Genomic DNA, 15,241 nt, shown 5'->3' on the forward strand with positions numbered 1-15,241 from the left:
ACAAAGGAGAACTATAATATTGACAAAAATGGGCTAAATAATTTTACATACAATATGAATTCTATAATCTTATGAAAAACAATAATTTCCTCATACTTTGAACAGAGGGCTGTTAAAAATTTTTCTGTCTTTTTTTTCTTTCTTGCTTTTGGTCTTGATTCTAAGAGAAAAGTCTTTGGCGTGGGGGTGGGGGTGGGGGAGGTTATGCCCAAGTAAGTTTTTGGCCCTGGGGTCAGAAAGAGAGCAAATCTCTCCTTATTGCTAAGAAGAAAAAAAAAAGTATTGGTGAATGAACTTATTAGTCTGAATTTTTCCAGCATTTTTAGATTCCTCAGTTTAACTTCTATTTCTTTTAAAGCACAACAAAATCATTCTAATTGTTAGGATATTTACTATGAATGCTGGGAAATTGTCTGTTTTTAGCTTTTATGAATAAAAGAATACATAAAAGTAGAGAGCTAAAACACAGAAGATAATACAAGTCTACTCTATATTAAGACATTTCTAAATGCAAAAACTTTACAGTAAGAAATTGGTTATATGAAACATTTTTATGAAAGGAATCATTGTAGGGGAGTAGTTAAATTTACAAGCAAATATTGAAGGATAGTAATAGCAAAAACCATGGTATTACGTGAAATTAAAAAGTAAATAAATGAAATGAAGCTTGGTTGCTGGAATATGGATTGTTTTAATGAACTCTTATTGTGAATTTCTTATTAGTTTATTTTTAATGGACTCTATCGACTGTAATTACTGTCACCTTTGGTGTTTGGCCAGTTCGTACTATCGTCTTTCAGCAGCACATTCACGTGGCATGTTATTCTTTCTATAAGCGTGAATAGATGTTAATATATGATACATTTTCTGTTGCTGTAATAGTTATAACATTAAGTGCTTGCAATAATTCTTGTCATAATCTGTTTTATTTAACCTGTATTAAATGCCAGGTGCTATTCTAAGCTTATAACATATACAGAGTGGGGCAAAAGTAGGTTTACAGTTGTGAGTACATGAAACACAGAGTTTATTCTTGCATTGTTAGTTATTAATTATTGTATTTTCCATATGAACAACTGTAAACCTACTTTTGCCCCACCCTATATTTACTCATTTAATTGTCGTGATAACTGAATAACTGTATGCAGCCTGGAAACTTAAAAAAAATTAAGGAGAATTCATAGATTATTGTGTTCCATGCTGCTTTCTTTATTAGTTGTTCTATTACCAACTTCATTCATTGCCTTTCTTACAATCTACACTAATGTGATCTAAAAGTTTATATTTCCTGCAAGAAATATTCTTTTTCTTTTCCTGTTTAATAAAAATTGTTTGTTCACCCCACATTTTCAGATTATTTTCTTTAGTAAAGGAATCCAAGAATTTGTTAAAAAGACTTCAACTGCAGACAAATCATTTTTTTTCTTTACCTAAAATGCTCATACACTGTTAACAGCCAATTCTGCATTCATTTCTAAGTAGTAATGCCAATGGTAAATGCTTTAAAATTTAGTTCTGACTTGATGATTTGGTGTTTCCTGTTTTGATGAAACACAAATGTGAAATTTTTCAGGCTTAGCGGAATTAGGCACCCTGTGTGATCCTTTACGGAGCTGCTCCATTAGTGAAGAAAATGGACTCAGTGCTGCCTTCACCATCGCCCACGAGCTTGGGCACGTGTAAGTACCTCCCTCTGTCACCTCAGTAATATGCCTTCTATCCATTCCATTTAGTGCGCCTAAAATTCCATCTTCAGTTAAATAATTAGCACCTTTGAGTCTTGAACACCATTTTTAGTGAAATTTGTATCCCTGAAATGCTAACCCTGGCTCTTTTGTGATCTATGTTAGGTCAGATCAACAGACTAAGCTAAGAACTAGAACTTGGGGATTCTTTCATTTCATTACCTGTGCTGGGTCACATGGCAAGCGCTTCTGGCCTCTACCCCTCATTAGCCTATCATGACCAGGCCCTGTCCCCTCCCATCCTAGGGGAGGGCCTACAGGGGCTCCTGATTATGGGCAGCTCCCCCAAATATTTGTGATACCAGATCATTTCTTGCCCTTGTAGCTCAGAGCCCCAGCAGAGAATATGGTATGTGGGAATTATTTTTATTTTTAATTCTTACCCTAGGATATTTTTCCCATTGCTTTTCAGAGAGAGTGGAAGGGAGGGAGGGAGAGAGGAGGAGGAGAGAGAGAGAGAGAGAGAGAGAAACATCGATTGGTTGCCTCCTTCACATGCCTCTACCGGGACCAGGGATGGAGCCTGCATCCGAGGTACGTGCCCTTGACTGGAATCGAACCCGAGACCCTTCAGTCCCCAGGCCGATGCTCTAACCACTTAGCAAAACTGGCTAGGGTGAAATTTCTTAATGATTGAAAGATTTTGAAAAATGTTTTCTCCCATATCTATAGTTGTGTGTGTGTTTTCTATAAAAATTTGGGATTCTCCCATCTGCTCCCGCATTATTAAAAATTCTACTGGGGTTCTATGCTGTAAGAATGGAGGCCGTGACTTCCAGTGATACCTTTGGAGCTCCCATGGAAAGTCAGAAACCCCTCTACAAACTCATCCTCTGGAAAATGATCCTGATGTACCCCCAGAACTCCTGGGATTTGCTAGTAAGGAATTGAAGCTTGAGTTGCCTCTTAGCTTGACTATGTTTTCTTTTCCTGGTCATGCCTTGACATACATATTAGTGTATTCAGCTGGAACAATTCCAAGAGGAGATCATTTTTATTAAACTGGTGCCTCTTCAGTTCCCTTTTAGGATGGTTATGTCTCATGAGCATCAGCAAGATACACTCTCTGATTTTTAAGTTGTTTCTTGAAGTGGGGGATAGGATCAGGAACGTAGCTGAGGGCCATAGATGCATTGCAGTGACATGCGAAAAGTACTGTTTGCTGGTTTAGAAGACTGTTCTTGCAGACAGCACCCTCTTAGACATTTGTTTTCTTCCTTAGAAACTCTTTAGGTGTCTTTAGAATATGGGTAAGTAGTTTAATTAAAAGACTGATTTAAGTAAGAGGTAGTTTCAATGTTCCTTTTAAAAGTGAGTTTGTACTTGGGTTCTCAAAAGAATGCATAGGATCTGTTGCTGACCAGCTAACTATTTAATATTGCTCTTGTGAAGATTTGGTCGCCTTTTAGGAATGTATTTATTATTCCAGTCTGCTGATCATCACTTATTGATTACAGATTAGGAACTTGGGCTGTTTCATATAAAATAGCTGGATATTATAGAATGATATGGAATTAGCGATTAATGAAGTCCTTTTTTAAACATTGAATTTATTGAGGTGACATTGGTTCACAAAACCGTACAAGTTTCAAGTGTATAAATCAATAAACATCATCTGCACACTGCATCGTATGCCCATCGCCCAAGCAAAGTCTCTTTTTGTCTCCATTTTTGCCCCCTTGCCCACCTTCACCTACCTCCACCCCCCTTTCCCTCTGGCTATCACCACACTGTTGTCTGTGTTTATGTGTTATATATATGTTTTTTTGGCTAATCCATTCACCTTCCTTCATCCAGACCCCTTCCCACCTCCCTTCTGACAGCTATTAGTCTGTACCATGTATTCATGCCTCTGGTTCTGTTTTGTTCATCAGTTTATTTTGTTCATTAGATTCCACATATAAGTGATATTATATGGTATTTGTCTTTCTCTGCCTGGCTTATTTCAAATAAGTCCTTTTGATACTGTACCAATAATCAGTGGTCTGGAATTTAGTGTGGTATTTCCTTTACCTCATCTTTCCGCACATCTGAGATAAGCATGTTGAAAACTGCCAGTATTCTTATGTGAACGCTTTGCTCTTGTTGCAAGGAGGTGAGCCAGATTCCAAATATTTTGATTGTTTGGATTAAGATACCATATTAACTGAGTGCTACTGATTAAAGTTATAATCTAGTGTTTCTCAGGGATTAGGTGCTTTTTAACATGAAGGTAACCAAGTTTTATAATGCTTTATGGAGAGATCAAGATACAAATTCTGATGTAATCAGACTTATCTGCATCTTACATTATAATATGATACAAATATAAGAGATTTGTTACTAATGTTGTATACATATTTTAGTATTCTTTTTAATGTCTGTTTTTATTTTTAGATTTAATGTTCCACATGATGATAGCTTTAAATGTAAGGAAACTGGAATTAAACATCAATATCATGTGATGGCTCCAACTTTAAATTACCACACAAGTCCTTGGACCTGGTCAAAATGTAGTCAGAAGTATATCACCGAATTCCTAGAGTAAGTCTTATTTTATGACTTTCATTAAATTATTGAACATTTATTAGATTATAAAATATGAAATTTGTGTGTTCTTTTAAAGTGATTCAATTTCTGTTTAGTTTTTCACTGTTTAAGCTTACATTCATTGTACAAATGGGTGTTTAAAAACATGAAGTCATTAGCATTTCACTCTTAAAAGTTTTTTTTGAGAGGTTACAGTTCAGATCTAGCATTTCCCTACTATTTATCACTTTTCTAAGTCCTTTAAATATATTTTGTGCTCTCATAGCAATTTGCAAGGTAACTATTACCACCCTAATTTATAGATGAGGAGACTTAAATATCTTATCCCCAGCTGTGCATCCTGGGAAGTGGTGGAACCAAAAGCCAACCCCCAAACCTGCCATTCCTGACTTTTACACTCCTTTCTTAACAAAACCTCTTTGAAGTGGAGATGGAATAATACTGTTTCAAATTCCTTTGCTTTGTTGTCAATTAGAACTGTAAATGTACTTTCTCAAATGACTTGAAAACTTGTTTTTATTTGTACATTTTGAGTTTTGGGGCATTAGATATAAGGCATTACTATTGGATAGCAAAGTAGACCGAAAGTATCATGTGACCAACATATAAATTTTTGTTTCATAAATTATATTCTGATGGATTTGTCTTTTTTTTTTTTTTTTAAATTGTACCTTCAAGGCAGTAGTGGGGCTCAAATGAGAACAAACACATAAGAAGTCCTTTGAGGTTTCCTTACTGACTTTGATTTGAGCTGGGTTTTAAATTATGAAAAAATACTGATATTCTCTTTGGAAATGCAGAACTACAGAAAATGTGATGGAGAATCTTATACTGACATGCGTCGGTGTATATTCACGATATTTTATTTTCTGTCATCGGTACAGTACTGGTCATGGGGACTGCCTCCTGGACAAGCCAAATGGAAGAATATATGACCTGTCCTCACAGCTCCCTGGATTAATATATGATGTAAACAAACAGTGCGAGCTTATGTTTGGTCCTGGATCACAAGTGTGTCCCTATTTGGTAAGAAACAGTTTGTCCTATTGTTTGAAAATTACCATATAGTTGTAGTTAGAATGTATTTCAAAATGTATATTCTCTTGAACAGAAAGTGAATTAAATATATCTTAAAAGTTTTTAAGTGTTAGCCTGGCCGGGCGTGGCTCGGCGGTTGAGCATCGACCTAGAATCCAGGAGACCATGGTTCAATTCCCAGTCAGGGCACAAGCCTGGGTTGCAGGCTCCATCGCCAATGATTCTCATCATTGATGTTTCTATTTCTCTCTCCCTCCCTCTCCGTTCCTCTCTCTGAAATCAATAAAGATATATATTAAAAAAAAAGTTTTTAAGTGTTAGAAAAATTTGGTGTTTCTTAGAATGGGGTTTATAAAAAGGGAAACTAAAATTCATTGAATACTTATTACATGACAGGTACTGTGGTAGGTGCTTAAAATTTATCTTTAACAAAATCTTATGAAATATTCCCATTTAGAAACAAAGCCACAGAGGGGTTTTGAAAATTAACTGGATTTAAATATTTACTTTCAAATGATATTACTTTGGGAACAGGGGGAGAAAATTGTGAGACATTTTTATATTTTAATAACAAGTTGTATTAAAAGACCCAGGAATATGATAGACTACATTTTAATTTTCATAGATTTGAATAAAAAGAAATGACATTTGTGGCCTGTTGTCTAGTTTTCATTAAACTCTAAGTTATTTTTAGGGTTTTTCATAGGTTAGATACAGTACTAGATTGTGAGAATCATTGGACCAGAAATGCAACCTTATTTATTCATTTGAGTAAAGATATATCCGCAGTGTTCATTAAGGATCTGCCACATAAGTGCCATAGAATAAGTGCTTGTTGACTGTTGAACGAATGAATGAAAGTTACTCAACAGTGAGTACAGGGACATACAAAGCATATTTTATAAAGTGAATATTGTTCCTAAAATCATAAATTCATAGTCACAAATTTTAATGAGCATTTAAACATACACTATGGAGGGGAGAAGATTTACCTTAACTTTTTACATAGAGGATATATTTCTTTCTTTTTTGTTCCTACCTGATTTAGACACTAAATAAACTTTGAATTTAAATTCAGAAAAAGGAAGGAATTATCTTGGGTATAGTTCCTGTGAGCCTCCATGGATTTTCGTTTCTTGTGAAAACTTCAGAACCCTTTATTCAAAAGTTGAAAGTCTGCATTATATTTACAAAATAGGAAACCAGTATACATTATACAGTATTTCTATGCACATTATTCATACATTCCACCATCGGATCAAAGGGGGCTTTTGGAAACGCCTCGTGAATAACATTTAACAACAAAAAGTCCTTTAGAAAAATGTCTTGCAAAGAGAGAAAAATGCCTCACATCATTTTGAATATGTCCACTCCAATTCATCTCTCCCATTGTTCAATGTATGATGAAAATCTGAAAGTTAAAAAACACTAAATGCTGCCATTTTATGCATTTAGAGCAAAATCAATGGCTAGGACTTAGTGAAGATTTTTTGCTGATTATTTCCAGCTCTGACCGTGAAACCAGGAGCTATATAAGATCAGTTCGTGAACTGACTTGACCCGGTAGTTGTGGCATTACTTTTACCCTTGCTTGCCCGCCTCCTGTTCCTCTGCAGAAGCAGTGCAGGCGTCTCTGGTGCACAAGTGCAGAAGGAGTTCACAAGGGCTGCCGTACTCAGCACATGCCTCTGGCGGACGGAACCAGCTGTGGGCCTGGGATGGTAGGTTTTCTCCAAGGGTGAGTCTTGTATCGAGAGATTTTCCAAGGAAGTGATGGCTCTGCGTGTCAGCACTCTTCATCATTTGCTGTCAACTTCTGTTCTGCTAGTCGATTTAATATTATTGCCATGTTTTTTTGATGTAGTATGGTGTCTAGCGAATTAAAATGATAATTTTACTCTATTTTCAAGATCTAGCAGATGAATACTGAAGTTACATATAGTTATCATAAAAATAAATACATATGTATATATAGATATCTAAGTATATCATAGTTTTGTCATTAAAAATGAGTATAGCCCGGCCACTGTTGCTCAGTGGTTAAACGTCCTCCCATGCACCAAGAGGTTGCCGGCTCGATTCCCGGTCAGGGCACATGCCCGGGTTGTGGGCTCGATCCCCAGTAGGGGGCGTGCAGGAGGCAGCTGATCAATGACTCTCATCATTGATGTTTCTATCTCTCTCTCTCCCTCCATCGATATTGATGTTTCTGTCTCATGGGTGTTTCTATCTCCGTCTCTCCTTCTCCTTTTCTCTCTCTCTAAAATCAATAAAAACATATTAAAAAAAATAGGTATAAACATAAAGGTCTCCTAATATGTCAGCAGCTCCCCAAATACAAAGATTTACTGTTTCATACAGTTTTTCCCATAAAATTCAGTTAAGTATAACTGAAAGTTTTAAGTGTTTCCTTTGGATTTTATTGGTTCTAATTATATTAAAATACAGGATATCCCTACAATAAACTCCCTACCATACTGCATCTTTACTGCTCTAACAGCAGTCATGAACTTAGGTAAACCGGCCCTCATGATGTTGAGTCACAGAGCTCACTGTGATAATGAAACGTATCATATGTGAAGATGAAATGAGATTGTACCTGGTGCTCCAGCATGAAGTCAAGTTATTCTGGCCTTGGGAGCGAGTATTGTCTGTACAGAATAAGGTGTAGTCTCCTCTGAGCTACCCCAGTGCAAAAGGAGCACTTCTTGGCAAGGGGTTGGCTGGTGCTGCCCAAGCTCACGTTAGGCAAAAGTGAAAACTTAACATGAAGGTCAGTTCAACGGCTGAACTTGTGTCTTTACCGCCTGTTGCTTCATTGAGATGTTTGTACCAGCTACTGCCCTTTTCCTGCATCACTTTTCCATCCAAAGGCATGTTTTTTCCATGGATATCACTCACATGACAAACGAATTATTAAAGTTTTCATAGGAACTTCAGCAATTTTTGCAGTATCTGAAGTACTCATTGAAATGGTTTTGCACTCAAATAATTTTAGGATCAAAATTCTAATGGAACTCGTCATATTTTAGATTTAAGCTGAAACTAAATTTTAAAATTTGAACTTTATTTAAAATGTCTATTTTGAAAGTAAGAATCATTTAAAAAAACACTATTTTTCTCACTTCTTGTGACTAGTACTTGCACTTGGCTTTTTTTGAGGGGTAAGGGGCATTTGTGAGAGTTACTGATTATTTGAGGGTGAGCAGAGAAAAACCTCTGAAGTTTGAATACTGGTGTATTATTGAATACTAAACCTCTGGGATATTAGAAAGAAGACTTGCTCCAAGGGGCTCACCTGATTCAAATCTAGGATTGGGTTTTAGTGCCTTAGCAAATTTTTAAGTTTCTGTATTCCATGGATCTTCAGGCTTGACTTCATGTGGTTGAAATAGCAATTGATATATTTATAAATATCAAGAGATACACTATGTATAACTAATTCATTGTGCAGTCTAGATTGAGTTTGGGCATAAACATTTAAAAAAAATTGAGATATATGAGTAAAATGCACATATCTTAAGTGTACAGTTTGATAGGTTTTATCAAATGTCGATGCACACATATCCAACATGTCTATCAAGAAAGTTCAGTCTTGCCCAGCCAGAGTGGCTTAGCAGTTGAGCATCGACCTAGGATCTAGGAGACTGCAGTTTGATTCCCAGTCAGGGCACATGCCCGGGTTGCAGGCTCGCTCCCCAGTGGGGGGCATGCAGGAGGCAGCCGATCAATGACTCATCATTGATGTTTGTATCTCTCTCTCCCTTCCTCTTTCTGAAATCAAAAAAGACATATTTAAAGAAAGAAATTTCAGTCTTGACTCTTTGTAGACATTTCCCTTCTCCCTAGAGACAGCTCCTGTTCATGTTTCTATCTCCATAGATTAGTCTGTCTGTTCTTGATTTAATATAAATGGAACTATATCGTATACCCCTTTGGGGGTGGAGATGGGGTCAAACTTCTTTTTGTTCAACATAATGTTTTTGAGTTTCATCCATATTATTGTATGCATCAGTACTTCATTCCTTTATGTTGCAGTATAATTCAACTGTACAAGTGCACCATAATTTGTTTACCCAGTCTCCTGTTGATGGACATTTGGATCATTTCCAGTTTTTTGCTGTTATGAATAAAGCTGCTGTGAGCATCCTTGTACAGGTCTTCTTATGGGCATATGTTTGCATTTCTCTTGGGTAAATAGCCAGAGTAGAATTTCTGGGTCATAAGGTAGGTGTGTGTTTAACTTCATATGAGAGTGCCAAACAATTTTCCAAAATATGTGTACCATTTTAGACTCCCAAAAGTAATGTCTGAAAGTTCCAGTTGCCCTGCATTCCTTGCCAATTTTTAATATTGTGTTTTAGCAAAATTTTAGCTATTCTAGGGGGTGTAAAATGGAATCTCATTGTGGTTTTAATTTACATTTCCCTGATTATTACCAATATCAAGCCTCTTTTCATGTGATTATTAGCCATTTGAATATTTCCCCAATGACATGGTATGGTGGGCATGGATTTTTTGGAATTAAGGTAAATGTGATGAGACACTGAGACTTACTTTAAAGCCCATATAGATTGAAAGCAGAGGTGGTATTTGGGGTAACTACATGTGGATCATGATAGTTCCCTCTTTTAATTAATTGAAAGCAGTGAGCCCTTATATTGCATTAGCATTAGCAATGTCCTGTATTAAATAGTTTATTCAGGAGAAATTTTAAACAAGTGTCCTGTAACTTTGCCTTAACACTCTTCTTTACTCCATTTATCTTGTGACTATCTTACATGTGAGGCAGTCTGTTTAATGCTTTTGTTAATAAATTCATTTTTATGAAAACATGATGAACCCATTTGACAGTGAGCTGATTTACTACATGGTGACTAGTATAACATTTTATCTTTTTCATGCTCTGATCTCTCTCTTTCACACACACTCACACACACATACACACACACACACACACACACACACACACACACACACACGAGTGCATGCAGGGATTTTTGAACTATTTCTGGAAGATGCCAACAAAATTTACATGCACATAGTACAGTCTATCCCAAGATTTTGCTTTTGCTCACTCCTATTGTGGCTTTCTTATATTGAATGATTTTGTTCTAATGGAGGGCACAAAACATTTTTCTTCTAATAGAATTGCCTATTGTATGTATTTATTCATTCCACAAAGATTTATTAAGGGTCTGCTATATGATCAACTTAGATCAACTCTCTTGTGGTTAGGGCAGGAGTTCAATTTGGGGTTTCTACATTTGAAATGTTGAGTAGACATTCAAGTGAAATTGAGGAGGCGGTTATATATACAGTTGGGAGACCAGGAGAGAGACCTGGACTAGGAGTGCTTGTTGGCACTGAAGAATCTAGGGCTAGGATCTGAGCCTGGGGACATTCAAATGCTGAGAGATTGGAAAGAAGAAACAGTAAAAGAAACTGTGGAAAAGTAATCATTAAAGAAGAAAGAATACCAAGTGTGTGGAGCCCTGGACACTAACAGGGAAATAGTGTATCAGGAATAATAATTAGCTATGTCACATACTGCTAAGTCAAGGAAAACAGACTGAAAACTAGCCATTGGTTACACATTGTCAAAGGCCATTGGAGATCTACCTGTGAGCCTTGGAGGTTGGGGTATAAAGCTTGGCCAGGGTGGGGTTATGAGGAAATAGGCAGAGGGAATTAGACAATGAACATAACCCTTTCAAGGAGAAACCAGACAGTAGCTGGTGACGAAAGTGAGATCTAAGGAAAGTTGTTATATTTTTTGAAAAAAAAGAGTATGTTTATATGTTAATGAGAATAGTCTAATGGAGTATTTTCAAACTGTCTCAAGTAGACCATTCTTTTTTTAAAAAAAATCCAATATTTATTTGTACAAAATGATAAAAATGATTGACTAGGAAAATGAAACAAAGGAAGATATTCAAAATGTAAGCCAGATTTTCCTATGGAAAAAGTAGTGGCTCCTTATAAAAAATTAAAAATAGAATTATCATATGACCCAAATACCACTTCCGGGTGTATTTCCAAAGGAATTGAGACCAGGGTCTTAAAGAGGCATTTACTCATGCTCATAGCGGCATTATTGACAGTAACCAAGAGGTAAAGCAACCCAACTGTCCATCAGCAGATGAATGAATAAACAAAATGTGGTATATATATATACAATGAAATATGATTCAGCCTCTTTTTAAAATTCAATTTATTGGGGTGACATTGGTTAATAAGATTATATAGGTTTCAAGTGTACAATTCTATGATATATCATCTGAATACTGCATTGTGTGCCTACTATCCAGTTTCAGCCTTTTTAAAAGAAGGGAATTTTGGCACATGCTACGTGTATGAACTTTGAAAACATTACGCTAAGTGAAATAAGCTAGTCAAAAAAGGACAAACACAGTATGATTTCAATTATATGAGATATCTAGAATAGTGAAATTCATAGAAATAAAATGGAATGGTGGTTGCCAGGGGCTGGGAGGAGGGGTGAATGAGGAATTATTTAATGGACACACTGTTTCAGTTTGGGAAGATGATGATTTCAGTTGGGGAAGACAATGATTTCAGTTTGGCTAAAAGGTTGCACAACAGTGTGAGTGTAATTTATACCACTGAACTGTACACTTAAACATGGTTAAGTTGATAAATTTTATGTTAACCATAAAAATAAAAATTAAATTAAAATAGATGTAAGCTGATGTTAAAATTATTAACTTCAATAAACATAAACTTACTCTGTAAAACTCTTAACAGTGTTTCTAAATGCTTACTCTCAATTTCTGCACTCATCTCCTCACAGACTGACAGTGACCAGTTCATACACCGGCATCAGGGCATGAGCTGCGTTGTTTTCATGTTGTAGAGTCTGGAACAATGACGTAGGGGAGATGACAGAACTGAGTGATGCTCTGAGAAGTGAGAAGGGCTGAGATTAAGTGGATAGGTGGAGGGGTTGACTTGGGCTAGGATCCTGGATTTTTCATGTATATGAATAGGCAGGAAGGCTGAGTTCTAGGTTAAAACGCTGGGTGGGTAGAAGGGGTGTCAGATTCTGTAAGTTTCCATTTTCTTCATGAAAGTAAGAAACAAAGTGATCGTGGAGACTTTGGATGAGATGAAGTAAAAAGTTAGCGAAAAGAGTTAGAGGGTGATAGATAACTGCACTAAAAAAACCAAGCATGGATATATGCTATATTAATCTACTATTTGCTTTTCTAAAAACATTTTTTATTTTATTAAGTTTTTTCAATATTTATAAGTGTTCCATAACCTAACAAGACTAAATCTCAAAGGCAAGAGCTATTTTTTATTCTTTTGCATTCCATAGATCTTCTTACAGTTATTCCATAGATACTCAGTAAATAGTCATAACATGGCGTTAAATGTAATCCCATCTGAATTAACATTTTGCTTTAAATTGTATACACTTTGTTCATCTATTTGTCTTTATGCTGCTGTTGTAGTTACTCTGGTGTTCTGACTAGATCTACATGAATCACTTCTTTTTGTGTTATTTTTATAGCATTGCCACCATGGGCTCTGTGTAAACAAAGAAATGGAAACTCGTCCTGTAGATGGTGAATGGGGACCATGGGGACCTTACAGTTCTTGTTCAAGAACATGTGGAGGTGGAATCAAAAGCACAACCAGGCTCTGTAATCGCCCCGAGTATGTCCTTTTTATGTCACTGTAAATTAAGATTATCTCAAGGCACCAGAAACTAAACATCAGTTTCATTCACTTCTAAACCGGAGGTCAGTCTGTAAGTTTCTGAGATTCAGAAAACTTCTGGAACACTTTAAGCCATATTACTTTATATCTTGGTAGATTCAGGCCTTAAAAAAACTGAATAGATAAAAATGATCTTTAGAATCTGAATTGGGACAGAGCCTTTTTTTTTTTCTGATTTAGTGTGAATTTGAGAAATAATTATACATAATGACCATAATATAATGGTTCTTTTTTTGTTTGTTTTACATTTATGGTATTTCTATTGAAAGCTACTTTTTCCTTTTAACTATGTTTTGGCTCTCCTGGAGAAAGTATGTAGTTTCATTACCAGTTTTTTACTGTTTTGTGTAATTCGACAAGTAATATTTTCTTTCTTTGCCTCTTAAGTTATAGATGGACCCATGTCTTTAGCTACAACAAGTACTGGAGCATATCTCCTCTCATACTTATTTAAAAGGGCTTAGAGATTCCGTAAAGACTTTAAAATAATGTTTCTGTTGTTATGTGATATATAAATCGGTAAGCAATCTGACATTTTTCACTTAAAATCTGTCAGCGAGAATTTTTAGTGCAGAAATGTGACATATTCTTAATAAAATACGAGTTTATTTGAATTTTAGAATAAATTATGTTAGAAGTCTCTATATGAAGAAATGCTGAGAAAAGAGTTTTCATTTTCCAGCATAAACTGAAATAGATGGATGGATATAGAGTGACATCATGAAACTCTGTGAACTGAGTGATAAGGAGCATGTATATGACAAAGACACATATATTTCTTCTTTTTTTTAACATGGCATTATCTTTATCATCTTTGGCTCGCTATGTCATTCCTCCCCGCACCCCAGAATATGAACAAACCATTTTTTGAAGCTTTCAAACAAATTCCCGTTATAGTTCCTTGTTAGTTAATCAAGCCATGAATAAGGTATCATTTCTGTCGTCCAGGCCACGGCGTCCGCTAAGATGGATATTTTTAGGTTCTTAGCCATGGAATTGCTTAAAAATGATATGACATACTTCTGTTATATTCAAAGTGTTAGTGGGACATCCTGGAAAGGAATGGAACCGTTTTAGAGGTAAATGGCAAAAATAATACTGTACTGATGTGCTTTAAAATGTAATGAATTTGACTAGGCCAAGAAACGGAGGCAAGTACTGTGTGGGCCGCAGGATGAAATTTCGATCATGTAATACTGATTCATGTCCAAAAGGCAAGCAAGACTTCCGTGAGAAGCAGTGCTCTGATTTTGATGGTAAACATTTCAACATCAATGGTCTTTCCCCTAATGTGAGATGGCTTCCAAAGTACAGTGGGAGTAAGTAATTAGAATGTTTTTGATGTGATTCTTTTTCGAGACGTTGGAACACACGATTATATGACTGTACACCCCAAATTTGATTTTTTTTCTTCTTACAGTTGCCATAAAAGATCGCTGTAAACTCTATTGTCGGGTTGCTGGCACCACTAACTTCTACCAACTGAAGGACAGGGTTGCCGATGGTACGCCTTGTGGAACTGAAACAAACGACATCTGTGTTCAAGGCCTGTGTCGGGTAAGTCAACTTATTATGGTTAAAGCGACTTTCAGAAGACTGTTAACTTCTGCCGCTTCAGAATACACTCTTGTGAGTTCCAATACGGCAGCCTTTGGTGACAGCCACACTCTCTGTAGGAGCATCATTAGGGGACTTGGTTTACTAGGTGATCTGCCATCAAGAGTAACTCATGAAGCATTCAGGTAGGTCTGCCAATTTTGTTGTGCGTATGGTACTCAAAATCAAGATACGGGATCAGGTCAGCTTTCTAAAAAGATAAAAAACATTAGGACACAAGGGTTGAAAAGTGCTTTTATCCTTCAGAGGTGGCCTTCTGTAGTGTTACCCTGCCTCCCTCTTTCCATTCTTGTCTCTACGTCTCAGGTACAAGCAACAAGCATTTACTGAGTTCCTACTAGATGTCAGATAAAAGGATGGAACAGAGTGCTAGCCTCTAAGGGGCCACAGATTTGCGAGGGAGATAGGTAGGTAAACAGTTACAGGGCAGTGCTGCGGAGCCGCCTGCACGGTGGCTCGGGGTACTGGGGAAGGCCGTGGGTAAAGGCTTTGGAGAATGCTCATGGAGGGCGTGAGGCTTGAGCTAGTTATTGAGGGTGAGTAGGTTTTAGAAAGGTGAGGAGGTA

At 36.5% G+C, this 15,241-nt stretch overlaps 1 protein-coding gene across 1 annotated transcript in view; it reads left to right on the forward strand.

The window, feature by feature from the left end:
- Positions 1 to 15,241, forward strand: part of ADAMTS20 (ADAM metallopeptidase with thrombospondin type 1 motif 20) — a 158,611-nt gene that overhangs the window by 60,439 nt on the left and 82,931 nt on the right. The window contains exons 8-14 of the mRNA XM_016201022.2: positions 1,574 to 1,679; positions 4,122 to 4,268; positions 5,159 to 5,300; positions 6,929 to 7,033; positions 12,850 to 12,995; positions 14,196 to 14,377; positions 14,479 to 14,615. Coding sequence (XP_016056508.2) covers positions 1,574 to 1,679; positions 4,122 to 4,268; positions 5,159 to 5,300; positions 6,929 to 7,033; positions 12,850 to 12,995; positions 14,196 to 14,377; positions 14,479 to 14,615 — 965 coding nt within the window. The remainder of the gene's footprint in view (positions 1 to 1,573; positions 1,680 to 4,121; positions 4,269 to 5,158; positions 5,301 to 6,928; positions 7,034 to 12,849; positions 12,996 to 14,195; positions 14,378 to 14,478; positions 14,616 to 15,241) is intronic.

This window comes from Miniopterus natalensis, chromosome 2 (genome assembly GCF_054644295.1).
Source record: "Miniopterus natalensis isolate mMinNat1 chromosome 2, mMinNat1.hap1, whole genome shotgun sequence".
Classification (NCBI taxonomy): domain Eukaryota; kingdom Metazoa; phylum Chordata; class Mammalia; order Chiroptera; family Miniopteridae; genus Miniopterus; species Miniopterus natalensis.